Source organism: Canis lupus, chromosome 16, assembly GCF_048164855.1.
Source record: "Canis lupus baileyi chromosome 16, mCanLup2.hap1, whole genome shotgun sequence".
In the NCBI taxonomy this organism is placed as follows: domain Eukaryota; kingdom Metazoa; phylum Chordata; class Mammalia; order Carnivora; family Canidae; genus Canis; species Canis lupus.
Window position 1 is genome coordinate 60,092,698 of NC_132853.1, and position 28,000 is coordinate 60,120,697.

General features: G+C 70.4%; 1 protein-coding gene across 4 annotated transcripts; it reads right to left on the minus strand.

Annotated features, from left to right (window-relative positions):
- Window positions 1-726: 726 nt before the first annotated feature.
- AATK (apoptosis associated tyrosine kinase) lies at window positions 727-28,000 on the minus strand. 4 transcript variants are annotated; one of them, XM_072781927.1, is made up of 14 exons: window positions 27,847-28,000; window positions 15,761-15,894; window positions 12,996-13,143; window positions 10,732-10,811; window positions 10,194-10,312; window positions 9,920-10,007; window positions 9,172-9,305; window positions 7,850-7,934; window positions 7,653-7,774; window positions 6,331-6,480; window positions 3,298-5,896; window positions 3,003-3,150; window positions 2,376-2,579; window positions 727-1,781 (listed from the first exon to the last, which is right to left on the minus strand). In XM_072781927.1, exons 1-14 carry the CDS (start codon window positions 27,899-27,901, stop codon window positions 1,741-1,743), a joined length of 4,107 nt encoding a protein of 1,368 aa, XP_072638028.1. In that variant the 5' UTR covers window positions 27,902-28,000; the 3' UTR covers window positions 727-1,740. The 4 variants fall into 4 exon arrangements, with proteins under 4 accessions (XP_072638028.1, XP_072638027.1, XP_072638030.1 ...); XM_072781926.1 differs by lacking the exon at window positions 27,847-28,000 and adding an exon at window positions 27,585-27,756; XM_072781929.1 differs by lacking the exons at window positions 12,996-13,143; window positions 27,847-28,000 and having other exon boundaries at window positions 15,761-15,822.

Sequence of the window (28,000 nt, forward strand, 5' to 3'; positions counted from 1 at the left end):
GCGGAGGAGGAGGCAGATGCCCCCCGATGGGGCTCTCCTGGGCCTCCCCACCCCTGCTGGCAGCTCTGGGGGGCTCTCCGCCCCACCCCACCCAGGCCCGACTCCCCTCCAGAACTGGCTGTGGGGCCCCCGGCTCTCCTCCATCCCTGGAGTGAATGGTGGGTGCCACTGTTGGGGGAGTCCCCCCCCACCCCCAGCTGCCTGCATGCTGCCTGTGGCTGAAATACACCCATGGTGACCAGCGGTGGTGGGGGCAGCCACTCGGGCCAGGCTCCTGACGCCAGGTTCTGCAGCCCTGAAGCGACACCGAGTCCGCGGCCCAGGAAGAGAAGCAGAAGGGGCCGCAGGTAGGGCAGGTGGGGACACGGGCCTCTGGCCTCGCAGGGGCTGGGGACGGGCCAGGCGGGCTCTCAGGGCAGATGTTTGGGGTATAGATGCACGGAAGCCCTGAGTCGTCCTGCCCCCGCTGCTGCACTTTGGCGAGGCAAGGGGAAAGGCCATCGGGGAGGTGTGTGGGTCTCCCTCCTCGCAGGACAGGAAGAGGCGGCTGCAGTCCGGTCTCCCCCCTGCTCCGTGCAGACCTCCACCCGGGAACGGCGGGGGCCGCCCTCTCGCATCCCCCCACCCTGCCATGGTCAGGAAGGACGACCGTGCCCTCCTCGGCACCATCCAGGCCCCCTCCTGCCCAGGGCTTTAGATGCAAACCCCCAAAAGAAAACACACGTGTAGCATGAAGCCTTTTTTTTTCTTAGCTTGGTTTCTTTTAAAAAACAAACGTAAAAGGAACAAGAAAATCATTGCACCAGCATCCTAAGCCTCAAACTAATAAAAAACGAAAAACACAAACCCAAAACAAGTCCCCCACCCACACCCCCAAAGCAACAATAAACTTTACATCTCTTTGGCAACAATAACTTAAAATCATCCCATATCCATTCGCTCAGACAACAGCAGTTACAAAAATATTCCCTGTGCTGCCCTACCCCCCACGCCCCTCCCAGCTCCACCCCTTTCTGCACCTGCCAGGCAGGAGCCCCTGACATGGTGGAGGTGCAGCCCCCACTTCCCGTCGCAGCTGGGCCGGTGCGGGCAGTGCCCCGCAGGGGAGCTGGGTGCGGGGCCAGCCACGGGCACCTCTAGAACAGGTGTGGCTGGGCAGCCCCCCCGCCCCCCACCCCGGGCCTCCAGCCGTGGACTCAGACCCTGGACCCAGATGGGAGCTGGCCCAGACCACGTAGGGAGGGAGCCCCGGGGTAGTGGAGTCGCCCAGGGAAAACACAGCCACAGACTCTGAGGTAAGGGTGGCGGGGGACACAGCCCGGGGGGCCTCTTCCTGCTGAGCAGACCCAGAACCCGGCAGAAGGGGCAAAGGGGGCAGAGAGACGCCGTCCCAGCAGGCCTGTGCCCGTTCTCCCCCCGGGCGAGGACACAGCGCCCTGTCTTCACCGCAGGAGCTGGCAGGCGGGCATGCAAGGCCCCCAGCCGGGAGCAGGTCCTCGGGCCGCAGAAGCCAAGCAGCCCGTTGTAACGCAGGGCGGGGGTGGCGGGGGCTGCTGGGGGCAGGGGCTGCTCGGGCCTGAGGCTCTGGGCACCCCCAGCCGCTCGCCACCAACCCGAGCGGCCAGAGTAGTCCTGCCCCGCTCCTCCAGAGCGCCGCGCGGGTGCCGGGGTGCCGGGGTGCCGGGGTGCCGGACGCCGACCACCGTCCTCGCCGCTGCCTGGAGCGGGACCAGCAGGGGCTCAAGCCTCCTCACAGCTGCCCCCAGCACCTGCCACTGGGCCTGGCCAACAGGAGGTGCCGCGTGAGCATTTGCAGACACACTGCAGACAGCGGTCCCCGAGAGTCGCCTGCCGGGGTCCCCACCTGACCTCCGTCCCTTCCTGGGACCAGGTGACCCCTGGGGCTGCGGCCTGGCGCCTCCCCTGCAAGGGGCCTGCCCATGCGCCCGGTTGGGGCCGCACCGGGTCTCCTCCCACCGTGTCACCAGGCTCCAGACCCGACCCTCAGGCCCAGCAAAGCTCGGCCCTGCCCTCGCCCTCTTACGGGTGGGGAAACTGAGGCCCGGGCAGGAGCAGCCGGCCGCGGCACGAACCCCTCCTGGTGGCCGGCTGATCGCTCAGGGATCCTGCCCGGAGCCTCCAGGGAAGCCGCAGGGGGGCGGGCCCCGGCGGGGGGCTCGGATTCTGGCCGCAGGGGCTGCCCAGGCCCCGGGGAGCTGAGGCCAGGGAGGGCCGCTCGAGGTCGCGCCGCATCTCCACCGGGCGGGCCCAGCCCCGGGCGAGGCGGCACGGCGGCCGGACGCTCCGCGCCTCAGTTTCCCCGTCTGAAAACCGCGCTCGACCCGGAGACGAGAAATAACGAGCGCGGACCTCACCTCCCACGGGCCCGGCGTCCGAGTCCGAGACGTGCGTGATGGAGAAGCGCGACGCGGGCGCGGGCGACACGGTGAAGCGCGAGAACGGGCCGGGCGCCGCCGGCTTGGGGGGCGCGGCGGGCGGGGCGGCGGGCGGGGCGGCGGGCGGGGCGGCCTCCGGGACCGCGCCCCGCGGGAAGCCGTCTCCCCACGCCAGCCCGCCGCCTGCAAGCGGGCCGCACGTCACTGCCGTCGGGGACGTCACGGCCCCGCCCCGCCCCGCCCCGCCCCGCCCGGCACGCCCCGCCCCTCGGCCGGCCCGCCTCCCCCCCTCCACGCCGCGCCCGGCAGACCCTGCCCGGTACGCCCCGCCCCTCACCCGACAAACCCCGCCCCCGCCCGGCACGCCCCGCCCCTCGCCCGGCACGCCCCGCCCCTCTCCACGCCCCGCCCGGCAGACCCCGCCCCTCGCCCAGCAGACCCCACCCCCGCCCGACACGCCCCGCCCACTCCCGGCAGGCCCCACCCCTCCTCGCCCCGCCCCTCGCCCGGCAGACCCCGCCCCCGCCCGACACGCCCCGCCCACTCCCGGCAGGCCCCACCCCTCCGCGCCCCGCCCCCGCCCGGCACGCCCCGCCCCCAGCTCACCCTCTTCTGCCGCGGAGCCGTCGGGGGCGGTGTCGGCCCGCGGAGGCCGGGCGGGGGCGCCGGGGGCGTGCGGGCTGCCCGCCGGGAAGGCGGGGGGCGACTCCTTGGCGCCGGGGAAGGGCTCCCCGAGCTCCCGAGTGGGGCTCTCCTGCAGGGTCAGAGCGGCACGGGGCTGCAGCGGCCGGCGGGGGCGGGGCGTGCCGGGCGGGGGCGGGGCCGTGCCCGCCCCCCCCACCCCCCCACCCCCCACCCCCCCCAGCCCCGCCGCCCCGCAGAGCCCGGGGCGCCCGCCCACCTGGTCGAAGAGGTAGACGGTGACGTCGTCGAAGAAGGACACGGCTTTCTTCTTGCGCTCCAGGTCCTCGCAGAAGGCCTCGGACAGCAGGCTGGGCATCTTGAGCAGACTGCGCAGCTTGCGCGCGCCCTGGCTCTCGGCCACCACCACGGGCACCGGGGGCGCCTCCTCCTCGCTGTCCTCGCTGGGCTCCTGGATGCTGTAGCAGCGCAGCTCCTCGTCGGACTCGTCGCTGTCCTCGCTGTCCTCCTCCTCCTCCTCCGGCCGGCCCTCCGCGGCCGCGGGCAGTGCGGGCAAGGCCAAGCCGAGCGGGGTCCTGGGGGCGCCGGGGCCCCCCGTCCGTCCCTGCTGGGCCTCCTGGAGGTCAGGGCGGGGGCTCTCGGAGCTCAGCGGGACTGGGGTCAGCTGGAAAACCTTGGGGCGCCCGGGGCTGAGCCCTGGAGCCCAGGGAGGCTCCAGTCTGGGGCTCTCCGGGCAGGTGCTCTGCTCCGGAAACGCGTCCTCCGGCGGCAGCAGTCGCAGGGGCGGCACCTCCCTGGGGCCAGGGCCCTGTGTCCCCCCAGGCACCCCAGACTCAGGCGAGGGCTGTGCAGACTGCAGCCCAGGGCTCTCCAGATCCAGTTCTAGCCTGGAGGCCAGGGCACCTCCTCCCTTCTCCGGGGGGCCCGAACTGGCCTCGGGATCTGTGTCGAGGTCCGAAAAGTAGGCTGAGTCACGGTAGGGGTTCTTCTCCCCAAAGCCGCCGAGGGAGGTGGGGAGCTGAGTCTTGGGCCCGGGGCTCTCACCCTCGGAGACCAGCTCCCCAAAGGCCTCGGGCTCACACGGCTCGTGTGCCTCCTTGAGCACGAACTCCGGGGACTCATAGTTCTCCGTGTCATAGCCACTGTCCAGAGCTCGGGGCTGCCCGCCGGGAGTGCCAGTGACCGACGGGCTGAAGACCTCGCAGCCACCGCCATCGCTGGCAGAAGATGGGATATCCAGGGAGTCTACGGAGTCAGGGGTCCCCACCTGCTTCTGCAGGGAGCAGAAGGCCGGCGTCACATCCAGCTTCCCCGCAGGTGGGCCATCGCTGGACAAGTCCGTGAAGACGCCGGAAGTGGCCTCTGTTGTGTCCTCATCCTCTCTGACTGGCGCCTCCAGCCCAGGGGAACCAGTGCGGCTCTCTGGGCTCGGGGCTACCTCAGGGGCAGTCTCCCAGCTGCCAGCAGGCAGGGGCAAGGCAGGCAGGGTGGCGAGGGCACCAGCCTCCTCGGCAGGCAGCAGGGCTCCCTCTTGGGATGGGGCTGGGATGGAGGGAAGGGGTCGCTGAGCTCTGCTGGAGCCCTCGGCCTCCTCAGCAAGCCTGGGCTCTGTCTGGGGGCTGTCACCCCAGCCCACAGCCCCCTGTGTCCAGGACGAGGTCACCAGGCAGGTGGCAGGTGCCAGGCCCCCAGCAGGACACAGATGAGGGGGGCCAAGGCAGCGGCCTAGCTCCAGGCCAGAGGAGGCCCCCTGCAGCCTGAGGAGAGGCTCTCTGGCGTCCTCCAGGGCCAGGGGGCGTGCCAGCTCAGGGACAGCCTGTAGGGCGTGTTCTGCGCCCGGGCAACAGCCCATGCAGCCCCCCACACATCCCGGGGCCCAGGGGCCTGGTGCTCGGCTGCCACTGTTGTTATTGGCGGACACGTTGGAACTCCAGTGCCTGAGCTGGGCGGCCCTGCATGCCTCGGCCTCCCCCACCTCCTCCCCACCCGGGGACGGCCGAGCCCCAGAGCTTCCCGAGGGGGACGTGCCCAATGGGTCCTCCAAGAAGGGTGGGCAGAAGGCAGCCGCGCCCCAGTCGGTGTCCTCCTCCCCAGGCTGTGCCAACCCGAGGGTCCCCGGTGATGGCGAGCCCAGCGGGCAGGGCGGGTCTCGGGCATGGCTCCCCCGCCCATAGTAGTCACAGTGGCCCCAGGACCCCTCAGCGGGCGGCTCGTGGCCCAACAGCGGCTCCATGGCCAACGAGGCGGCAGTGCTGCCCTCTGAGTCATTGTCCTGGTCACCGGCGTCGGGGAGCAGGTCCGCGGCGAGGGGGCTGGGGGTGCAGCCAGCGCAGTCAGGCTCGTGGCCGGCGGCGGGTGTGGGCTCCTCCAGCCGGATGAAGTACTCGCTACCCAGTGAGGGGCTGTGCGCACTGAGCACGGGCACCACGCCGGGGGGCGCGCCGTCAGGGGCACAGAGCTCCAGGCGCGAGGCGCGGCCGGGGCTCCCCGCACCCCCGGGCGGGGGGAATGCCTCGGCGCCGCGGCCCGCTTCCCACTTGTACTCGAAGTTGAGGCCGCGGCTGGTCTCGGTCACGGTCAGCACGTCATCCCCATCCGCGTGGAAGCCGTCGCCCGCGAACTGTTCCAGCAGCGGGAAGGACGAGGTGGCCGCGAGCTCGCCCGCGCCCCCCAGAGCCAGGCCGGCCAGCCCGGGGCCCCCGCCACCCCCACCCGGCCGCAGGGAGCGCCAGCGCTGCTCAAACTCCTCCTCCGCCTCAGTGGCGCCCTTGGCACAGAGGTACGACAGCAGCAGGTGCACCTCCTCGGCCGTGGGCCGCTGCTCAGGCTGCAGCCAACAGAACTGCATCACCTCGTACCTGCGCGGAGGGAGGCCCAGGGCTCAGGCCCTGCCCGCGCGCCCGCCCACCTGCTGCCCCAGGGCACCGCCAGCCTGGACGCCAGTCCCCGCCGGGACAAGTGGAGCGGCCCTCTGCACCAAGGTCTGGGGCCTCTCCTCCTACCCAGAATCCCCCAAGGACAGGGAAGAGAGCCTCCAGCTCACTCCCAGACACCCCAACTCTCCCAAAGTGGTGGGCACAGGGCTCTCCCCTTAGTTCGCCCCCACCCTGGCCGCAGGTGCGTTTGTGTTTTGGGTAAAGAGACCACTTGGGCCGTGGGCACAGGACAGGGCCCAGAGGTCAGTGCTGGGCAGAGGGGGAGCTGGCGTGAGCTGGAAACCCAGGCCGTCAGACTCGGTCTCGCCCCTCCGGCTGGGGACGCTCCACCCAGCCTGGCATCCCAGGGTCCTCACCAGCGGTCAGACAGAGTCAGCTGCAGCTGGGGCTTGGGAAGCTTGAGCTGCTGCTCCCGGACAGCGTAAGCCAGCACCTGCCGGTCTGAGTGGTGCGGGTAGGGCTGCGCACCCAGCTCGAAGAGCTCCCAGATGGTCACGCCCAGGGACCTGCGGAGACGACGGCCCTCAGAGGGGGCTGGCGTGGCTGCCCGGGGTCTCAGAGCCTCGGCCACCACAGGGCAGCTCCTGTCATCCCGCCAGCATCCTACGGACGCCCCTCCCAAAGGGTAGCACGGTCCTTGGGTAAACTGGCAGGATGCACGACCCGGCCAGGCCCAAGGCGGCGCCCAGGTCACCCAGGCAAATAAAAGCCACGCCGGCCTTTCCCCAAACCCAAGTCCATTCACTTGTCGATCTGTTCACTGCCGCGGTGAAGGCTGGACACTGCACCAGGGGTTGGAGCGACCCGGTGAGGCTCCTGGTGCTAGGGGCCCGGTGATGGCAGAGGGGGGTCTAGGTCCACAACACGCATGGGCCCAGGGAGTGGGCAGGGGCGGCCGCAGCCTCCAGGGCTGGGAAATGGCACCTGGGTTCCTTCCGTGGTCCTTCCCCCAGCTTCCAGGCCCAGGCTGACCCCAGAGACCCAGAGCATAAGGAACAGAGAAGTCGGGCGGCCCGAAGCAGAGCCACCCAGAGGACCCCAGTCAGGATGGGCCGGCAGGGGACAGGGGTGCAGTGCTGATGCACTAGGGGAAACGCCCCGGGGTGCTCAGGAAGGGGGGGGTCCATGGGTCCAGGCTCTGAGCACTCAATGGGAGCAGAGGGAGGCCAGACAGGCCCCGGGAGCTACAGGCTGGCAGGGTGCAAGGGAGAGGTGGAGAAGGAAGAGGGGACCACTGTGCCAGAGCCTCTGGCAGCTGCAGTCCCAGGTCTGCGTGCCCCTCTGTGCCCCGCCCGGTGCCGGGTGCTCAGGGAGGAGGGGGGCTCCAGACTACAGACAGGAGAGCCCGGCCTGCTCGCAGACAGCGGGGGCCACGCTGAGGCCCCGTCTCAGTCCCGGTGGCCTCCCCACCTGAACGTGTGCTCGGGCCTGGGGTCTGTGGGTGTCCGTGGATCTGGGAGGGGCAGGACCGTGGGCTACAGGTGGCCCAGCAGCCCCGCCAGCTCCCCGGGGGGCCATGGAGAGGTGAGGTGGGCAGATGAGCAGGTCATCCCACGTCTCTGCCCCCTGGAACCCGGCAGGCCCCGCGTCCTGGCCGGACACGCACCCACACACCAGGGCCTGGCGGCCTCGGGGTCTCCCTAGGCGTGTCCTCCAGCGCCGCCGACCCCCCACTCACCACACGTTGCTGGCCTTGGTCTGGTCCACCACCAGCAGGTTGCAGTGAACCTCGTCCACCAGCTCGGGTGCGATCCAGCGCAGTGGCACCCACAGCTGGTCGGCGGTCACGAAGTAGTCCTCCTGCGGCGCAGGGGCGGCGTTACCCGGGGGCGCCGGGCGGCTGGCCCTGCCCCCCACGCGGCCCCGCGCTCTTACTCTGTATTTGCCGTGGGACAGGCCGTAGTCGCCGATCTTCACCGTCAGGTCAGCCGCAAGCAGGCAGTTCCTCAGGGCCAGGTCGCTAGAGGGCGGGAGGGTGTGGGTCAGCGGCAGGGCCCGTGGGGGGCAGCGGGGCCGCGGGGCGGGCCGCGTGTCCCCGAGGCCTTGTCGCTCACGAGCGGGTGGGAAGGGGCATCTGAGAGGCAGCCTGTCCCCCCAGCTGCCCCGAGCCCCCTCCCTGGCCCAGCACTGGGCGCCCCGGGGGCCCACGGGGACGGGCCGCACACGCTACACCACAGACAAGGAAAATGAGGCCCAGGGAGGGCGGGAGCACGCACGGGGGCCCGGACGGCCCTGCTGGAGCCCCTCCCTCCTGACCCCTGCTGTTGTCCTGGCTTCCGACCCCCTGCCCACTGAGCCACCCCTCGGGAGCCAGCCAGCCAGGGACACCGCAGGCTTTCTTCCCGCCCGCTCCACCCTCCCCCTCGGCAACCGGCACCCTGGGGTCTGAGCAGCCCAGGGCATCCGGGCCCGGCCCTGCTCACACGGGGCTGGGCCCCTCCTGGCCCAGGACAGGGTAGGGGTAGGAGTGCCCCCCTGGAGCACGGCGGGCCCAGGGCTGCGGACCTCCCCCCAACCTGCTCGGGGGCCACAGGGTGTGGGGGGCATGGGCCCCTACGGCAAAGGTGGGGTCAGCGCACATCCACCGGGGGCCACAGACGGGCCCGCGCCTGTGGGGCGTGCGGGTGCTTGGGCCCCCTGGGTGGGCCCGGCGGGCAGGTCGGGAGGCTGGCAGCTGCCCTCTTCAACAAAATCACTGATGCTGGAGTTGCATGTGTCATCACTCAGCACCAGGATATTGTTGGGGAGGACGGCCCGTGCGGCGTCCGGGGCCGGTGGGCCGTTTGTCCATCGCCACTTCTTCTGGCACGTCCCCCTGGGCTGGGCACCCTGGTCCATCTTTCTGACTTCCAGGGCCAGGGTGGGAAGCAGAACAGAGCCATCCCTCCCCCGGGGCCTAGGGATCCAGAGGCCAGCAAGGGCCAGTGTGGGGCCACCCCAGGGACGGTGGATGGGCCTTGGGCCCTGCCTGTGCTCGCCCGGGCCAGCCTGACGTCCTGCAGAAGCAGGTCCCCACCCCGCGCCCCGTCTGTCTGGTCTTCATTAAAGCACCATGGTCCCTAAAGGCTGAATAAAGATGGACCAGCTAGCCTCACACAGCCCCAAGACGGGAACCCAGGGCCCCTCGGCGCGAGGGCAAGAGCCGCCCTGAGCCCCACGGGGACGCCCGGAGAGCCGGCACCCTGCCCCGCCCTCACCTGTGCACGTAGTTGTTGCGATGCAGGTGTAGGACCCCACAGGCCACCTCACAGGCCATGCGCTGCAGGGTCAGGGGGTCAGGCGCCATGGACTCTGCCACCCGGCAGCTCCGCAGATACCCCTTGAGGTCCCCCTGCCAAGAAAGGCGGCACCGTCATGCGCCGATCGGGGCGGGCACCCCGGCCAGCCCCCCAGGCGCCCCTCCCCCCCAGGGCCTGGTGGCCGCACAGCCATCCCACAGCCACGAGGTCTGCCCCAGTGGCCTGCTCGCGGGAGGACAACCCCACGGGTGGAGGGCCCGGGGCCACAGGAGCATGCCCCGTGTACCGCCCTGGGGCCCATGTGCTCGCCACCTCACTGCTGGCCCAGGGCAGACGACCCGAGCATCAGCGGGCACAGCCTTGACCTGCGGACACCGCCCGGCTCCAGCAAGGGCCCAGCCGCTGGGGAAGCCGGAGGTCACAGCTACGGCCCAGAGTCGTCCAGAAACCAGACTGGCAGACGGGGCGGGGGGAGGGGGGGGGGGAGCCTGCAGCACGCCTGGAGCCACGGGGGGCGAGGGCAGCCAAGGTCACGCCCTGGGAGGAACATGGGCCACGTGAGGCCCAGGACGCAGAGGTGAGGGCTTGCAGGAAAGCGTCCTAACTGAGCGGGACAGGCGGCGGGGCCCAGACGCAGCGGGACGTGGTGGGCATGCGCCCCGGCCCGCTCAGGGAGCAGGGGATGGAGGCGGGAGCGGCCACTCACCATGGGGCAGAACTCCATCACCAGCAGGTAGGGCGTCACCTCCGCGCACTGGGCCAGGCACTGGAGCAGGTTGCTGTGCTGCAGGGCCCTGCAGGAGCCAACAGGCTGCCCCCCTGACTCGAACTCAGGCCAGGAGGGGGCGGGCGGGCGGGGAGGGGGGCTGGCTCTGCAGGGGTAGGGGAGGAGCAGGGACAGCACAGAGCTTGCCTTTGTTCACAGGGCCCCGTGCCCGGCAGCCCCCGCCTGCCACCGCCCGGCCCCAGGTGCCACCCACCTGTAGGGCTGAGCCTCCTCCAGGAACTGCATCTGCTCCTGCACGCTGGCGCTCGCCTTCAGCTCCTTCACCACCACCTGGGTGCTGCTGATGCCCGAGTTCACCTCCCCGAGGAACACCTGTGGGGGCAGGCGTCACGGCGGCCCTGTCCTTCCTCGCTCCCCCCGAGCCCCGACCTGGAAGCCTTGCTTTACTCATCTGCAGAAGGGGCTCTGGGCCCCTCCTGGGGGAACCCTCCCGGCTGTAACATCCTCCCTTTCGTGCTCATCCCAAGGCCCCGGCTGTTCCGGCTCTCTCTGGGGGTCCGCAGGGAGGAAGTGGGGATCCCCAGGCTGGGGATCGGGGAGCAGCCAGGACCAAGACCCCGCGCCGCCCCCAACCCGGCGCTCCCAGGGCGCCTCCCAGCATCTGACACCAGGACTTGCCCGGAAGGGACGCCCCCGGGAGGGGGTCTCCATCCTGCCCCTGTGCCTGCCGGGCAGGAGACTGGCCCCCGGCGTCAGCGCGCACCAGCCCGCCCCCGGGGTCAGCCACTCACCTTCCCGAACCAGCCGTGGCCAACCTCCTCCAGGTACAGGAGGCTGTGGCGGCCTAGGTCCGTGGACTTGAGCAGCTGCACTGTAACAGGGCAGGGGGCTCAGGAACCCCGGCTCGGGCTGTCAGCGCCCCCATCTGCCCTTCCCGGGGCTGCCCACTCAGCACCTGCCCTCAGCCCCCCAGCGCCGGGGCCACAGCTGGGGGGCTGCCATCAGGAGCAGGATGCCTGCTGCCCAGGAGAGCTGTGGACCTGCGAGCTGCATCCGGGCATCTTTCTGGATGGGTCTGGGAAGGCTGGTCCCCAAACTACAGGGACAAGCCGCAAAGACAGCAGGGCCTGGAGCCAAGACCAGTGCGTGGGCAATGCCAGGCAGGCGGGATGGCCGGGGCCAAGCCCATGGGGAGGAGGGCCCTGGAGCCGCCCGTCCCCTCACCCCTGCCGCAGGCTGGCATTCCAGCACCAGGCACACCAAAGGCTCCTTTGTTGGGGGCTGCTTGGCACAGCCGTGCACGGAACACACTGGGCCCATTCTCCTGCAGCCTCGCTGGGTGAGGTCAGCAGGGAGGAAGGGTCAGCGGGGGCCCTGGAGGATGGGCCACGGCTGCCGAGCCCACTCACACCCTGTCCCCCGAGGGATTCCCCGAATTCTGCTCCCACGCCAACCGCCCTGAGGGCCCAGGGGACAGGGCTGGGCCGAGGATGCCAGGAGAGCCCCGGGGATGGGGGGCGGCTCCCAGGGAACACGGACCTTGACGCTAAGCAGAATTTAGGGTGGGGAGGGTCCCACTGGGGCTCGAGCCTCGGGGGTCCTCCCCCTGCACTGTCTTCCTCCATTTACAGTCTCAACAGGTGGCACCTGCTACTCGGGTTTTCAGCCTTGACCTCCGGGGGGGGCTGCCCCCCGACATCACCTCCCCAGACACGGGGTATCCTGCAGATCTGAGACATGGGCTATGGAAATGGAGAAAGCAAGCAATCGCTGCTCTCTCTGGTCTCTGCTCCCACCCTCAGGGACAGCCCCCCGAGCGGGGGGAGAAGCCACGTCTCAAAGATCCTTCGAGGTCCCAGACACTGTGTGCATGTGACAGGCCCGGGCTGGGGGTAGGTGACCCCTGGCTCCCCACCAGCCACAGTGTCCAGGCCAGCACAGCTGAGAGAGCCCCGGGGCCATCCAGGAAGGCCAGGGGAGCGTCCTACAGCAGGGGGCCTACCCTCTGGAGTTTGCGGGGGGCACATGCCTCTGAGCCTCAGCCCTGGCTCCTGCCTAACCGGTGACCTCTCCTCCAGGAGACACGGACTGGAGGGTGGGCTGTGACACCCATGGAAACCCGGGCCCTAGGGCCGGCAGCTGGGGGCCCACAGGGTTGCTCTGAGGACTCAGCACCTTGGGGGTCCCCAGCCCTCAAAGAAGTCTGGGCTTCACAGTGGGCAGCCTCGTGGTCATGGGCCTGCCAAGGCCTGGAACAGAACAGGGATGGGCCTGCTCATCACCCCTCAGGGCCTGACACCCTTTCCTCGTGCCCCTGGAGGAGCGGAGGGTGGTGGGCACGGCCCTGCCTCGGAGCCCGCAGGGACTGAGGTCAAGCTGCCTCGGAGGTGGGGGTCAGCGCGGGACCTCCCCCTACAGACCCGGACACGACCAGTGGTGCCCACAGCACCAGCCTCAGGCAGATGGGTTTGAAGCCCAGCTTGGATGTTGACCTCTAACCTTTCCAGCCTGAACTCACATCTGTCCTGTGGGTGCTCGCCCTGGGGGGGACCCCAGGACGGGGAACTAACGGGACACAGGGCAAGGGGGCCACGGAAGAGGCCCTGCTGCTCCTGCCCCCACCCCAAGGCCTGAGTGAAAGGCCCATTCACGAGCCCGCCCACGGAGGGGCCCCGACAAGCCCCTCCTCCCTGAGTAGGTGGGCCCTGCCCACTGGGCACAATGGGGCCCATGTCCCTGCTGGCCTCAGGGGGTCGTGTGGGGGCAGCCATCCTGGGACAGCCGGGGAGCCCCTCCTCCCAGCACACGGGTAGCCCATCGCAGGACCAGGCCCACAGCTTCCTCGCCCCTGTGGCCCGAGCTGCCCCTCTGCACAGCAGCCCCCGGGGGGCGGGCAGGAGGCCGACCCAAGCCTGTCCGCGGTGCCCCAGGTCCCACCAGAAGGGGGCACCTACCAGCCCTCTCCTGCCTCTCCCCTCCTGAGCCCAGAGGCCAGGCTGGACCCCGGAGTCACACGGGTGCGCACCACCCGGCCTCTCCGGGGGGGGCCACTCACCTGAGCGCCCCGGCTGCTTGGCCATGGGCAGGGAGACCTCGGTGAGTGGCAGGACGTACACGTCTGGCCCGTTCTGAGCCCCTGTCGCAGGGGACCCCTGTGCCGAGAAGCCCGCGGCGTACTCCTCCCCCTCGGCATTCTCAAACTCCTGCGGCGGTAGGTGGGCGCCCGCTGGCAGTGACTCCAGGGCTCCGGGGACGGGGGGCAGGGCAGGGGCAAGGGGTGCAGGCCAGGCTCGGCAAGCACCGAGCTCTCCGCTCCTTCTGGAGCCGGAGGTGGAGCAGGCTGGGGGCCTGACCAAGGTGGGGCACCTGCCAGCTCCCCCCACCTTCCCAGTCCTCGGGCAGGGAACTCCCCCACTCCCCCCAGCTGCCCGGGCACTAGGGGACCAGACAGCTTTGTTTTGTGTTGGCCGGAGGGGAGGGTGATTCTCCTCCCAGAGGCCTGGGGGGGGCCTCAAGCATGGGTGCCCGGAGCCCCAGGCCGGCTGCCCCTGCCCATCCGGTTGGTCAGCCCCCCAACCCTCTTTGCGCCCCCACTCCCCCCAGCAGCCTGTGATCCCAACTTCGAGGTCAGGGCTGGGGAGCAGGGACAGGGGCCCCGTCAGCCTGCCCACCCTGCCCCTTCCACAAGCTGCATTCCTGAGGGCCCGGAACAGGGAGCCCACCCCCCAGGCTGCAGGCCTAGGCCAGGCTCCCTGCCACCTTCTGCAGCCACCTGCCTGCGGGCCGCCCTGGACCTCGACCCAGGAGGGCCTTCCTCTGTTCCGGGGGCTCCTGAAGAGCCTGGCCCAGCCGTGGCAGCCTGGGTGGGGAGCGGGGGGCCCTACCTGGCCGGCCTGCTATTTGGAAATGCAGCTGCTGCACCTGTCGGTGGAGAAGCCCCTCCCCCGGGTCCAGAGCGCACTCCAGAGCAGAGCCAGAGGCTCAGGAATCCCCTCCTACAGAAACAAGAGCAGCTCCCACCCCTGGAGCCCACAAGCCCACTGCCCAGGTGGGTAGACTGAGGCCCAGAGCACAGCCCCTATGTGGGCAGGTGGCTGGACCGGCAGCCAGGCGGCCTAGGTTCTTCCTTTGGCCCTTCGTGCCCCCGGGGACCCTCCTTCGTCCCCGAAGCCCACTGCAGGCAACCCTAGTCCTGGTACCGACCCAGAGAGGACAGAGCCTGGGGACAGCAGGAAGCATCCCCTGCGATGCCTCCCCTTCCCAGGGCCCATGAGCCCTCCCTGGGGGCCCTGGGGTACCCACTGCAGCCCCATCCACCCCCCAGCACGCCTGGCCCCAGCCCCCGGCCCATACCTGACGGTGCCGCCTGGCAGCCCGCCGGATGGTGCCAGCAGAGCAAGCGATCACGTAGGACAGCGTGAGCATCGCTGCCTGGCCCCTGCTCCCAGCAAGCTCCATGGGGGTGCCCAGCCCCGGGCCCCCAGAGACCAGGCAAGAGTCCCCGTGCAGGCAGGCCCACCCACCGAGGCGCACTGGGGCCGGAATGTTCTGGGCACCATGTTCCCCAGGAAGTGAGGAGGGCACGGGTGGGAGGGGCCGAGGCTGGCCTTTGTTTGGGGCCTTGTTCCCACCGTGCCCTGGGGAGGGGCTGACCTCTATGGGCCCCCCACCCCACCCCCACGGCCTCACGGCTCCAGGATCCTGCCCAGAGTGCTGCGAGGTGACGCAGGACAGGCAGACGGCCTCCCCAGGACCGGCCGAGGGAGCGCAGGCAGGGGCACGGACCCCGCAGCTGCCAGGGCACAGCGCGGCCACAGGGGCACTGGGGGACCCGGGAGGGCGGCTGGGTGAAAGGCACCTCCTCATCCTCGCCGGACAGGTGCACAGCCCCCCGCGGGGCCTCCTGCGCCACGGCCTACGTGGCAGGGGTGCTGTCTCTCTAAACGGGGGCGTCGCGGCTGCGGTGCGGGCCGCTTAGCGGGGACGTGCATGGCCGGTCCCCTCTTAAAGCCGCCAGGCCTGGGAACTGCCTCCAGCCCAGGCGGCCGGGGTAGGGGCCTCCGGTCAGGGTTCTGGGTGGTTCTGGGCGGGCAGCTCCTCCGCCTGGTCCTCCCTCCCCGAGCAGCTCCCCGGGGAGTCCCCGGCCACTCTCCGGGCCTCGGCGCTGACTCCGGCCCAGGCTCCCTGGAAGCGACCCTGGGGGCGGCCTTCGAGAGGCCAGGGCCGTGCGTCTGGCTGACGCTCCATGAACAGCAGCACTGGCTACTGCCGCGCGGTCGCCCCGATCTCCGGCACCCAGCCCCTCCCTGTGGGGGCCCGGGGGCCCCAAGGACTGCGATTCCAGCTGGCCGGGGGGTCCTGGTGCGCGGGAAGCGTGTGCGGGCGGCTGTGGTTTCTCATTGCTGGGTCCCACGATCAGGGCTTGAGGGGCCGGGGGCACTTCCTCCCTGGGAAGCCAGGGGCCCCTGGGGAAGCGAGTCCCCTCCCACGGTGCTCGGGACCCCCACGGCCGCCCGCGAGGCCCCTCCTCACTGTCCCAGGGCGCCCAACCTGCGCACGGCGCTGAGGCCGGGCCCCGAGCCGGGATCCCACAGCACGGGGCCGGGCCCACACGGGGCACCCAAAGTGTGGGAGGTAGTGGGCGGGGGTCCCCAAAAGCCTGCAGGCCCCTCCCGTCGGTGGACCCAGGGAGGCTGTGGGGTCCCAGGTCTGCGTGGCCTGCAGGTGACCCCAGGAGGGAGGGAAGCCCATGCTGCGTGGGCACAAGAGGGCCCGGCCCTTGGGATCCCGTCCACCCGCCTCGGACCCCCCAGCCCTCACCTTGAACCCGATGCCGCCCTTCTTACAACACAGACAGGCCAGCATGAGGGCGATGACAGTGAAGAGCCCGGAGAAGGACACGGCCACCACAGCCAGGGAGGACGACCAGGAGAGCTCGCTGAGGGGGGCGCCGTCTGCCGAGGGAGAGGGGGTTATAGGGGCAGCTCGCCCGGCCCCACACCCCTGCCACCCCGGCCTCCCGGCCCCCTGCCCCCCGCCCCGGGCCCGCCACACCTGCCACCCACAGGCTCCGCAGGTGCACACGCGGCCACCGCCGCCCGGACCCGCAGTTCCCGGAATGGCCACGGGGCGCCGCTCTGGCCTCAGTCCGAGGACGCGGAGCAGCGGCTGATGGGGCACTGACACGCCCGCCCGTGAGACCCGGTCACCCGCCTGCCCTCCCGGCGCCGCCCCAAGGCCAGTCATCCCGCCCGAGCCGTGAGGATCCCAGAGGCGCCCGGAGCGAGGCACCCGCCAGGCTCTGCGGCGGGGTTGGAGCCGAGGCGGGGGGCGGGGGACCCCAGGGCCCCGGAGGGTGCACCGCGGGCCTCCTGCACCCGGCCTGGCGTCCCCAAGGCCCCCTGATGCTGCTTGTCCCGGGAGCAGCAGGGACCCCCAGGGCCGCACCCGGCCCACCTGGCGCCTCGGCCCTGAGCGTCACCAGGTGTGGGGACGTGGGTGCCGGGAGAGCGCCACTCCCCGGACACAGAGGATCGCCCCCACAGCCCCGAGACACAGGCAGGCACCCCGGCCTGCCCCCAACCTGTCACGCCGACCCCCCCTGCCCCCCGTGGCCGACCCCTCGAGACCCCGTCACCCGATGCAGCAGCCGGCCACACCAGGTGCGTCCGTGCGGGTCACCCCTGGTCTCGGCAAGGCCTTAGGGGACCCAAAGCCCCCGAGGTGACCCCGGGCCTGCTCCCCCACACAGGAGGGAACGGCGTCCCGGCGAGAGCGAGGAGCCTGAGGCGGCACAGCTGCCCTCCTGCGCCCACATGGGCACCCCGGGCCGCGGGCTGACGGGCTATCTGGGGGGCTGACTGGGGGGCTGCCCAGAGGCCGCGGGAACCCGAGGGCAAGCACCGGGCACCTGCCGGGTCCCTGGGCCCCACCCTCGCCCACAGGGCCAGGGGACTGGGGGGCAAGGGCGGCAGGGACAGCCGCGACCCGAGCCCAGGGGGCCCAAGGCAGAGACCTCCCAGCGCCTCCACAGCCCCGTCCACGCAGCGTCCCCTGGGAGGAGCCCCGGCCCCGCACCCGGGGAGCAGCCAGCGCCCTGGGGGTCACCCACGGGGGCCCGTGCGTCCCCGCTCCCCCCCCACTGGGCAGGTCTTCTGGCCGCTGGCCCTTGAGGAGGGCAGTAGGCACGGTGGCCACGCACCCGGGACCGCACCCCCAGCGCTGCCCCCGGGACCCCGCGCCGAGGAGCCGTCCCGCCCAGTCACCCTCCCCCGTGTGCTCAGGGCCCCTTGCGGGATGCGAAGGGAGCTGGGTGCGGGAAGCAGGGGGCCCAGCGCAGAGCGGAACCGGCGCCGGCCCTCCCTGAGAGGGAGACGTGACCGCGTCTTCATCAGGAGGGGGTGGGACTGGCTGTCACACGTCCGGGTGGCCCCCACGCCCTCTCCAAGCCCCTGTCCCAGTCCTGTGACCCTGTGGGGGATGACGCTCCACACAGGGCCAGGGAGCAAAACAGAGCCGGGGAGGGCGTGGGCCGGAGCGGACCCCACGCGAGGACGTGGCCACCACGAAGCGCACACGGTGCCGCGGGAAGACGCGGGAGGCCAGGCGCAGAAGGAAAGGCCCAGGGCCAGGCCGGCGGCGGGAGCCAGGGAGGCACGTCACCAGGTTTCCACGCGGAGCACGACGCTGAGGCAACGAGCAGTGGAGGACCGGGCCCCGGGGACCTCGGTTCGAGCCCCGCGGCGGGCTCTGCTCCGAGGGGAGTCTGCTTCCCCCCTCCCTCTGCTTCCCCTGCTTGTATCACTCTCAAATAAATAAATAAAATCTTTTTAAGAAAAAATAAAAGCAACAGAGGAAATCAAATATATCGATGGATTTGCCTCCATAAACACGTATGTTCCACAAAAGCCCCAAATCAGGGACGCCCGGGAGGCTCAGCGGTGGAGCGTGTGCCTGTGTCTCTGCCTTTCTCTGTGTCTCTCATGAATAAATAAATAAAATCTAAAAAAACCACACTTGGCCTCATCCATAATCAAAACAGCGCAACCCAAAAGGCCACGTCCTCTTCCAGGCCTGGGGGGCGATCTCGGCCGCAGCCTGCGCTCCAGCCCTGCCGCCGGTCTCCCCGGCCTGCACCCGGCAGCATCAGGAAAGCGGGAAAGCCGTCCTCACGGCCCCCCTGGGGGACCGGCCCCCTCATTGGCCAAGTGATCCCTCGTCTGGGAATTTAAACCATGAGCCTAACCCAGAGGGCACGGGAAGCCAGAACCGAGGCGAACCCAGGACTGAGCGCGTCACCACCGCAGACAGAAGAGATGTTCGTTGAGGTGATGTTTTTAGGACAAAAAGAGCCCGAACAGTCCACAAAAGAGGGAAGGATTAAAAAAAGAAAAAATCAGTACATCTGCAAAGGAAGCCTTACACAGCGAACCGAAGACGGCGTTCCCAAAGAGGAAAGCTCGCCGCCACGCTACGGAGACGCTGCGAGGCCACGAGGACACGTCGGGGCGCCAGGCGTCAGTCATGTCACGGTGGAGTCGGCCGGGACCCCCTCTCTTCGCCCCCCACTCCTCGCACACTCGCACGCGCTCCCTCCAAATAAAACCCCAAGAAAACCCAAACCTCGCAGAGTTCACTTCAGTTACACCTGCACTAAGTGGAACCCGAGGCGGGACCGCAACCGCTCATAAATCCAGGTCCCGGGGACGTCAAGGGACGAAGAAAGACCAAACCACCCCCAAGAAAGCCCTCAACGCATGGACGGCGCCTGTCGGGCAGCAAAGCAGCGGCCTCCGTTCCCGCCATCTGCGCCTCGTGGCCCCAACGAGCACGCAGCGCCTCCGGTCACACGTGCGTAAGCCACGTCACCGTCCCCGCGCTCGATGCCATCAGGAGCCCAGGGCCTCAGCATCACCCATCCATCCCCCGCCGGGAGCCACCTGCCGAGGGCAGCCAGGTGTCCCCGGGGACACGACGGGGACCCAGAAGGAAGCGGGGAGACGGCACAGCAAGCCAGAGCTCAGCGGGCCCAGCTGGGCCGTGTCTGCAGCAGGCGGAGCCGCATCCTGGGCCATGGGGCAGACCCCCCAGGCCTCCCCGTCGGCCCCACCCCGCGGTCCCCACCTGGACCCTCCTCGCCACCCCCAGGTGGGCCCTTCCCTCGGGTGGACCCGTTCCCTGGACCCGTGCCCGCCCACCCACTCCCGGAACCGCACAGCCAGCTGCCCCTGCACCCCTGTCACCTCTCCCCACGGGTGACCCCACCCAGGCCCGGACGGCCACCAGCATAGCCAGGACCCTGCCAACTCCGGGGGTCTGGGGTGTCTAGGCCCTCCCTCCGCAGCACCAGAGCCATCTCCAAAAGCAGCGCCCACCAACGCCCCCTCCGGGCCGTCCACGCAGACCCCCTTGCCCACAGGCCGGCCCTTCCCCTCACTGTCCCTGCAGCCTGAGGGGACATGGCTGGGGGCCTGCGACACACAGCACTCCGGAACGACTTGGGCAGAGCGAGGGCAGAGCAGTCAAGCCCTCCAGCCCCGCGGCCCCGTGCCTCTGTTTCCCCAGCGTCCCCCAGGGCCACAGCCTGCTGTCCCACCCGGCAGCTGCTCTGAAGCATACGCGAGGCCTCTGACCCACCAAGACGGTCACAAATCGTTTAATGAGAAGTGAGTGTGGCGAGGACGCGGAGAGCGGGAAGCCCGTCCCGGCCAGTGACCCCGAGGGAAAGTGGGGGCTCCTCTGGACATCGCCATGCACCACCCCCCCCAGTGTGGACCGTCTGCGGCAAACGGGGGTGGCGCCAGGGGCCGGGGGTGGGACGGGGCTGCAGGTGGCCCACTGTGTCTTTACGGGGTGAGGAGAATGTTCCGGAACTAGACGGGGTGGTTGCATGACATGTCAACCCACTAAGCGCTGGGCGTTGCTCACTTTGACAGGTCACTCTGTTCTGTGCGTTTCACCTCAATTTTTTTTTAATTTTTATTTATTTATGATAGAGAGAGAGAGAGAGAGAGGCAGAGACACAAGCAGAGGGAGAAGCAGGCTCCATGCACCGGGAGCCCGACGTGGGACTCGATCCCGGGTCTCCAGGATCGCGCCCTGGGCCAAAGGCAGGCGCCAAACCGCTGCGCCACCCAGTGATCCCCGCGTTTCACCTCAATTTAAGAAAGTGTTCAGGGTGCACTGGCACGGCGGCCTGGCCCCCAGAGCTCCCAGCCCCCCGCCCCCCGCTGCTCACACCACGGGGAGCTCACTCCACGGGTCAGCAACCCGGCCTCAGGGCCTCGGGGCCTCAGGCTCCAGGGTGACCGCAGGGGACGTCTGCTGCCCCACGTCCCCCGAACCTCAGAGGCCACCTGATGAACGAGAGGGCAGAGCAGGGCTGAGAGCGGGGCCCTAAGGCGTCTGTGAGCCGGAACGAACCTGCCCACACGCGTGGGCTCCGACACGCGGGCTCCGGACCCCCAACCCCAGCCTCCCACAGCAAAGCCACCCCCGCAGGACACATCCCCGCCCCACAGCTGGCACTGCACCCAGAACCGTCACGGACCGCTGCCAGGCTCAGCTGACCAGAGCCAGGTGGGGGAAACTGAGGCACACCCTCCCCCCTCAGAACCGGGCTCTGGGCCGGGGTGCAGCCAGACCCGACCTCCACCCCCCAGCAGATGAGAGAGGCCCACGGGGCGTCCGGCTGGGGTGGCTGTGCCCCGCTGCCCCCACTCCAGAACCTTCCAAACCTCTCAGCCCCGAGGCCCGGTCGAGGGCACCGCCCGCCGCATGAGGACAGAGGGCACGGGAGGCGCTGAGAGGGCAGGGGGTGTGCGGGGAGCGGGCGACAGGGAGGGCGCACCCCGAAGACGGAGGGTGGGGCTGAGAGGCCAAGGCCCGGCCTCCTCCAACACAGGGAAGCACGCGTGTCCCAGGCCCGGGTGCCAGCGTGCCCCGCCCCCACCCCGGTGACCACGCCGCTCAGCAGCCCCGGGGTGCTGCCCCCGCAGGGTGCGCAGGGCGCACTGGGGCCAAGGGGCTCACCCAGGAGGACCCCTTCCCGGACCCCGGGCCCCTGACCCGCCAAGGGTGGCCTGGCAGCTGGCGTGCGGTGCGCCCCCTTCCTGCCGTCCGTGTGGGTCACCGCTGAGGCCCCACACAGAGCCTACGGGGGGCACCCTCGGGCCCTGGCTCCCCAGGGGCAGGACAGCACCAAGGGGGCCTGGGGGAGGGGAACACACCCACTCGCACTCACACATGTTCACGCTCCCACTCGCACACACCTGCGCACGTTTCCACAGCACGGACAGACGCTCGGGGGCGTAGGCCTGGTGGTCTGGGGGGGCCCGGCCGAGACCAGCTGAGCAGCCGCCCTGGCCCTGCCCCGCGTCAGGCCAGCTTGTCACAAACACGGGGACAGAAGGAAGTTCCGCAATCTCCACACTGTCCAGTGACACGTGAGAAGGCCCAGGCCAGGGTGCCACCGCCGACCCCACAGAGCCCCCCACACAGCGTGGGGCCCACCCGCATGGCCGGTCCCGGGGTGGGGGGCCTGGGGGGTGGGAGTGACAACGGGGAGCACGGGGGCTGCCTCTACCTTCCACACGGTCTCCCCTGCACGGACGGCCCCCCCACGGGCCCCCAGCCTCGCCCACCTGGCCCTCCGAGGCACACGCGCCCACGGCCCCCACGCCCCCCACGCCCCCTGGCCTGTGGGAGACACCTCGGGAAGACAGGCCTGTTTGTTCACCCAGGGACCCTGCCTTGACACACGCTGGGCACCAGGTCCCGGGGCAGCTGAGCAGGACGGAGAAGTCCATCTCCAGCACGGCTGGGGCGGGGGACGCGGGGGACAGCAGCTTGGTAGACAGAGGCCCAGGGCCACCAGGCTCGGACGCCCCGCCGCCCTTGGCTCCACGTCTCTGCCTGGACACCATGCAGGGCACTATTGGGGGGCGGCCGGCTGGGGGCGGGGGCAGTGGGGGCACTGCCGGGCCAGCTGCGGCCTTCGCCAGGGGCAGGAGCACGCCCGTGGGCCTGGGAAAGGAGCCCAGACCCCGCAGGCCCGGAGCAGGCCCCGCCAGGGGACAGGACAGCCCCCTCCCAGGCTACGCAGCTTTGAGCAGGATCGTTCCTCCAGGCGTCCCCGCGGCGACCAGGAGCTGCGGCTTGGGGGTGCCAGCCTGCCACCAGCAGGGCTCAGGCACGTCCCCAGGATGAACTAGGCGGCCCAAACGCCCCACAACCAGCTTTGTGGGAAAAAGGAAAAAGGAAAAAGGAAAGGGGGGAGGTCTCCATGGGCGGCGTTTGCCAGCTCCTGGGGCGCAGCCTCCACTGCAGCCCGATGGCCACCAGCGCCACGTCACCGAGCGCAGGGTCGGGAAGGATGGGCGGCTGGCGCCAGCACACTCCGCGGCCACACAGCACCGGGAGAGCAAATGTGAGCCACGACACACGCGTGGGACCGAGGCTCCGGGTTCCAGGGTACAGACATGCCACCCCAAAAGGACGGGGGAGGAGAGGCCCAGAGGGGCATCACGGAAGGAACCGCCACACGGGCGACGCCGCGGGGGAAGGGGGACGGCATCTGCGCCCCAGCACGGCCACCGCGGGAGGGCAGACGCGGGCCCCGGGAGGGGCTGCCCACGGCGGCCACCGCCGCTTCCCCGGGGCCCGAGCTGCTCCTGCTGTTCTCGGAGCAAAGCCCCACGAGCCAGCCAATCAGGGGACACGAGGAAGGCCCCGTGTCACACGATTTGCTGCTATGACGTGACCTCGTGAGGCGACCCTGTACATGCACGCGAGGTGCGGGGGGAGAAGGGAGGGGGACCGGCAGGCTCGTGGGCTTGGTCCTGGGGGACGAAGGCGGGGACAGCTGCACATGCCCAGAGGCCAGTAAACACTGGAGCCCACCCTGTAAAGGGAGGAGTCCTCTGCAGGGTGGGTTGCGTCACGTGACACAGTTAGAGACCTGGGGGACAGAAGGCGACGGCAGTCCACCGTGGGGCCGGGGAACGCACAGCGCCGTGTCACCAGGGAACACGGCCAGCGGCGCGAGCCAGGACGCCTCGGGCAGGCCCACCGGCGCGGGCCGCGTGAGTCTGAGCAAGAGCAGCCGGGCGCACTGGGAACTGCCTCCCATGGGGTCGAATCCCGCCTTCCTGGGGGGGTCTCCCCAGGGGCTCGCTCAGCACAGCCCCCACCTGCCGCCACCCCCGCGGCTCCATGGCCCCAGGCGTACGGCCTCCGCAGCAGTCACCGCGGGGCCTGCAGGTGAACCTGCCCGGTGCCCCCAGCCGGGGCCCCAAGCCGGCAGGGCCCCCCAGACTGGCTGCAGGGCCTGCAGGGCTGCTGCAATCGGAACCCCAGGGCCCCTGTGCCAAATCACGAAGGATCGGAGAGTGACGGGAGCAGGGGTGAAGCCCCGTGGGGCCTCCCCAGGCCGGGCCCCCTGCGAGGACTCCTCGGATGTAGGACGGGGTTCTCGGCCCTGGGCCGCTGCAGGGGAGGCCTGGGCAGAGTCTGGGGCCAGCTCCCGTCTCCCTGCTGCTGGCCCGGCTCACGGGGACCCCACCGCCTCACCCCCATGCCATGACAGGTGAGTGGCCCTGAGGTGGGACCAGCAGGGCACCAGCCCTGCCCGTTCCTGTCCTGCCACTTCCTCCGCCAGGGCCCGGCCCTCGTGACGACAAGCCGCCGCCCCGGGCACCGCGTCCTCCCAGGAACCCCCCCCCCCGCCGTACCCGGCTCAGGCGGTGCTCCCATGTGCTCCGGCTGGCGGTCCCACCCAGGGTGGCCTCGGGAGACCCCCACCCCGCTCAGGGCACCAGGGGCCCGGCCCCAGGGCTCGGCGGCCGCGGCCCACACAGGCCGCCTGGGAACTGGCTCGGCCGCGGCCCTGCCCCGGCTTCCTCTGCCGCTTCCTCTGCCGGGGCGGGGAGGCAAGGCCGCGTCCTGCTGGCGCCCGGTCCTGCACGAGGGGCGGGCGGTGGACGCGCAGGTCCCCAGGCCGCCGCACCTGCCTCCCTCCCTTTCTTCTGAAGCCTCCCCCGGGTGGGCACGGGCGCCGCATCTACAGGGCACCGCAGGCCGCGGAGGGCGGGGGCGGCTGGGAGCCCCGGGGGCCGCCTGAGCGAGTCAGGAGCCCAAGTGCCTACCACAGGGTGGCGGGGAAGGCCACACTCAAAAGCCAGGGGCACCACTGCGCCTAGTTCAAGGTCACCGAAGGCTGGGGAGCCGGTCAGGCCTCGGAGGGACTGGGGTCCAGCCCCAGTGCGGGCCCTGCCCCATGGACTCTCCCACGGCGGGTGGGGGGATGGGCAGCCAGAGGGTCAAGAGGCCACACACGGGGCCACCTCGCCCAGGAGACACCCTCCGCCCCCAAGGAGGTAACGACATATTTTATTTTATTTATTTTTTATTTTTTAATTTTTTAAAGATTTTATTTATTCATGATAGAGAGAGAGAGGCAGAGACACAGGCAGAGGCAGAAGCAGGCTCCATGCAGGGAGCCCGACGCGGGACCTGATCCCAAGACCTCAGGATCAGGCCCTGGCTGAAGGCAGACGCGAAACCGCTGAGCCACTCAGGGATCCCCGGTAACCACATATTTTAAACAACGGGTTCTGCCCCAGGTGTACGCACCAGGCACCTGTGTGTGCTCAGCTGTGTGAAGAGCACGTGTGCAGGTGTGCACACGCCGGGGTCACCCCTATGCATGTGTGCACGTGAGAGGTGCCGGTGTGTGTGAGCACGTGTTTACAGTGTCCGTGAGAGGCGTACAAACATTTACTAACATTTCTGGGGACATGTGTGTGCACGTGTGTGTGCATGCGTGTGAGCGTACCTGCTGGTGTGGGAGCAGGGTCCCGGGGGGAGGAAAGGCAGAGGCTGGCTCCCTGGAGAAGGTGCCCGAAGCAAAGCCCCCCGCGCCCCCCACCCGGGGGCCGCCCTTCCCGGGCGCGAGGAAGGGTGGCGGCGCTGGCCGCAGGGTGGGTCCCTGGCGCCCCAGCCAGGCCGCAGAGCAGAGGCCACCAGGTTCAAGAACTGCGGCCGCCGTGCACTTGCCGCCAGGGAGAGGGCTCCCCACCTGCCCCCCAGTGCCCCCCAGGCAGGCCTCTCCCCGGAGGGAACATGAGGTGAGCACCCAGGCAGGACGGGAGCCAAGGGGCTGGGGGAAGGGGCAGGGGCGCCGGGTCTGCGCAGTGTCCCTGACCTCCAGGTCCCCCAGCCGGTCAGCCGGCACCCTACGGGCCGGGGACTCGCTGTGTTCGGTGGGTCAGGGACCCGCAGCAGCTCCAGCGAGGCCTGGACCTGCCAGCCACTGACCGAGGCCCCCCCAGGCCCCACCCGCCCAGTCTCCTGCCTTGGGACCCCCCAGTCCCCCAGGGCCATCCCGTCCCAACTGCTCCCGACCCAGCATGTGGCACCCCCGGCACCCCTCAGGCCTTGTCCAGCCGGTCTCCCCAGGGTGAGGGGTCACCTGCGCCAAGCCGAGTCTCGGGAGCTTGAGGGATCAGCCCAAGGCCACACAGCCCCGAGGGCATGAGGAAATCCCCCACAGCCACCCATACCGTGGGAGAAAGCACTGGACCCCACAAGTGGCAGCCCACCCCGAGAGCACGCGTGCAGGCCTGCCCCCTCACGCACCCCAGTCCCACCCACACATGAGAGCTGGTGGCGGCCCCGCAGGGCGCTGGTTTGGGCAAGGGCTCCCCAGCCCCGGGCCCCCCTGGAACCCGTACTCACAGCCTGAGCCTCAAGCTCAGTCCCCTTCTCAACACAACTGCCACCGTCCCTGCTGCACCCCCCGCGGCAACCTCCAGGGAATCCCAGGAAGCACACGTGGCCTGCGGGTGACTTGGTGAAGGTGCGGCCTGGGCCCGGCCTCCCCGTCCACCCTGGAGGGGGAGCCACAGGGACAGACTCCCAGGTGGCCGAGGGCGCGGGTGTTCCCTGCCCCCTGGGCTTGCTGGCCCGAGCAAGGCGCCCCAGCCCTCCACACACAAGCAGCCCTCAGAAGGAACCCCCCTCCACTCTGGGGACAGAGGAACGCCACGGAGCCACCGTGGGCTCACCGCCACCCTCTCCAAACAGCATCTTTGTTCACGGAGCGCCAAGCTTCCCCAGCACTCCACCGCACGAGGGCCGGGGGCGGGGGGGGGACAGGCCCTGCTGTCCCATTTTTACCGATGAGAAGACAGCGCCAGAGACACTCCACGGGGCCGGGCATCTAGCGGGAGGCCAGGGGGCCCTGCCTCGCCCACGTGGGGGCCGGCACGGAGCCCTGCACCCCAGCCATCACCCACTGCCGCCATCCAGGGCTGCCGAGGGGACCTCCCCCTGCCCTCCTGAAGACAACTTTCCCTGTACGTCGTTAAACTGACACGTTATAATTACGACGATCGCAGCTGTTTACGCAAACACTTGCAAGCCCCGCAAAGCTCTGGTCCTCGGAAGTGGGGGCAGGGTCTGGTGCCAGGACACACCGAGCGTAGGGACGTGGCGGCCGAACCCCACACAGGGCAGCTCGGGCGCCACAGAGCGGGGAGAGGCGGGGGAGGGCAGGGGAGGGGGTGGTGATCCCAGGGCCAGTCCTGGCACATGTGCCCACGCATCCCCGACCCTGCCGGCAGCTCCACGGCCGCAGTCCTGGGGTCGGCCCCCCACCTCCCGGCCCGCAGGCTGCGGGGACCAGTGGCCGGAGCCGCCCGGAGGGCTGTGCCTAGGCTGGCGGGGCCTGGGGTTGCTGCCACCCAGACGCTGGGCCGTCCGCGGGTGACATCGAGCTCCCGAGCCCTGGGGGCCGATGGCCTGGGAAGGCTTTGCTGAGGGATTGACACCCACACCCTAAACCCAGCAGACAGACCTCACGTCAGCTCCCTTCCCCCAGGAGCAGATGCCTTCAGATGGGGCTGTGCCCAGGGGACGCCGCGCATGGCCGCACACGCCGGCCCGGCTCCAGGCGGGAGACCCAGGAGAGCCTGTCACATGTGCCTGGCTTTGTTTTGGCTGCACTGGCCTGTGCCCGAGCTCCAGTGACATGTGGGTGGGACTCTGGCCCCTGGGCCAGGGCTCCAGGACAGGGATTTCTCTCCCACTCGGACCAAGGAGGGCTGGAGCTGGTGACATAGAGGCAAGGAAGCCTACCCCCTCCCGGGGACGGACGCGGGCCTCCTGCTGTCCCAGGCCCCGTGCCCCCTGCGCCCCCCGCGGTACCCACCCCTCCAGGATGCCAGCAGCCATGAGTAAACAGGCGGCCGGTGCCAGCTGCCCGGCAAGGTGAGAGCCCGGGCCCCGGGGCCTCGCAGCCAGCTACGCTGTGCCCCCCAGGCTGGCCACCTGGACCTCCCCCGGCCGTGCAGGGGGCCTGGGCACCACGGGGCTCCACCTCCCGAGCCTCTGCCCGGTGGGCTCTGTCCTGCGGGAGGCCGCTGCTCCCAGCTCCCGGTGCAGGCTGCTGGGCCGCCGGGCAGGGCTCCCTGGAACCGGCTCTGGGCAGCGAGAGAGGCTCCCACGGTGAGACCACGGACGGGCAAGGGGCCACGGAGGCCTGGGCCCCAAAGGTGACACTCCCACCCTCCCAGGGGACCCTCGCCCCTGGCCACCTCCTCCCCTGGACACCTGGGCCCGATGCGGGCCCTCCTGCCCCAGTTACCTGTGCCTGAGGCATCCCCAGAGACGCGGCCGGCCCTCCGCGCCCACCCCTGCCAGGTGCCAGCCCCGCGGCCTGCCCGCCTGCCCGCCGCCGGGGCCCTCCCGCCAGCAGCTCCTTCTGCGGCTGGGCTCAGGGTGCCCAAAGGGTTAATTTCCATGCAAAAGAGGAAACCGTGGCTCAGGAAGGCACCATGTCCGCAGTGGGGGGCTGGGGGCGCAGCCGGTCGGCGGCAGCAGGGCCAGGGACTCCCCGCCGGACTCACCGGGGTCGAAGTGCGAGCTGAAGGCGAAGCTGGGGTTGAAGAAGGACGACGACATGGCCAGGGCCGGCGGCGCGGGCACCCCGGCTGGCGCTCGCTCAGGACGCCCGGGGCCCCGGCCCGCGCCGCGCCATCGCCGGGCCGCGCAGGTGCCGAG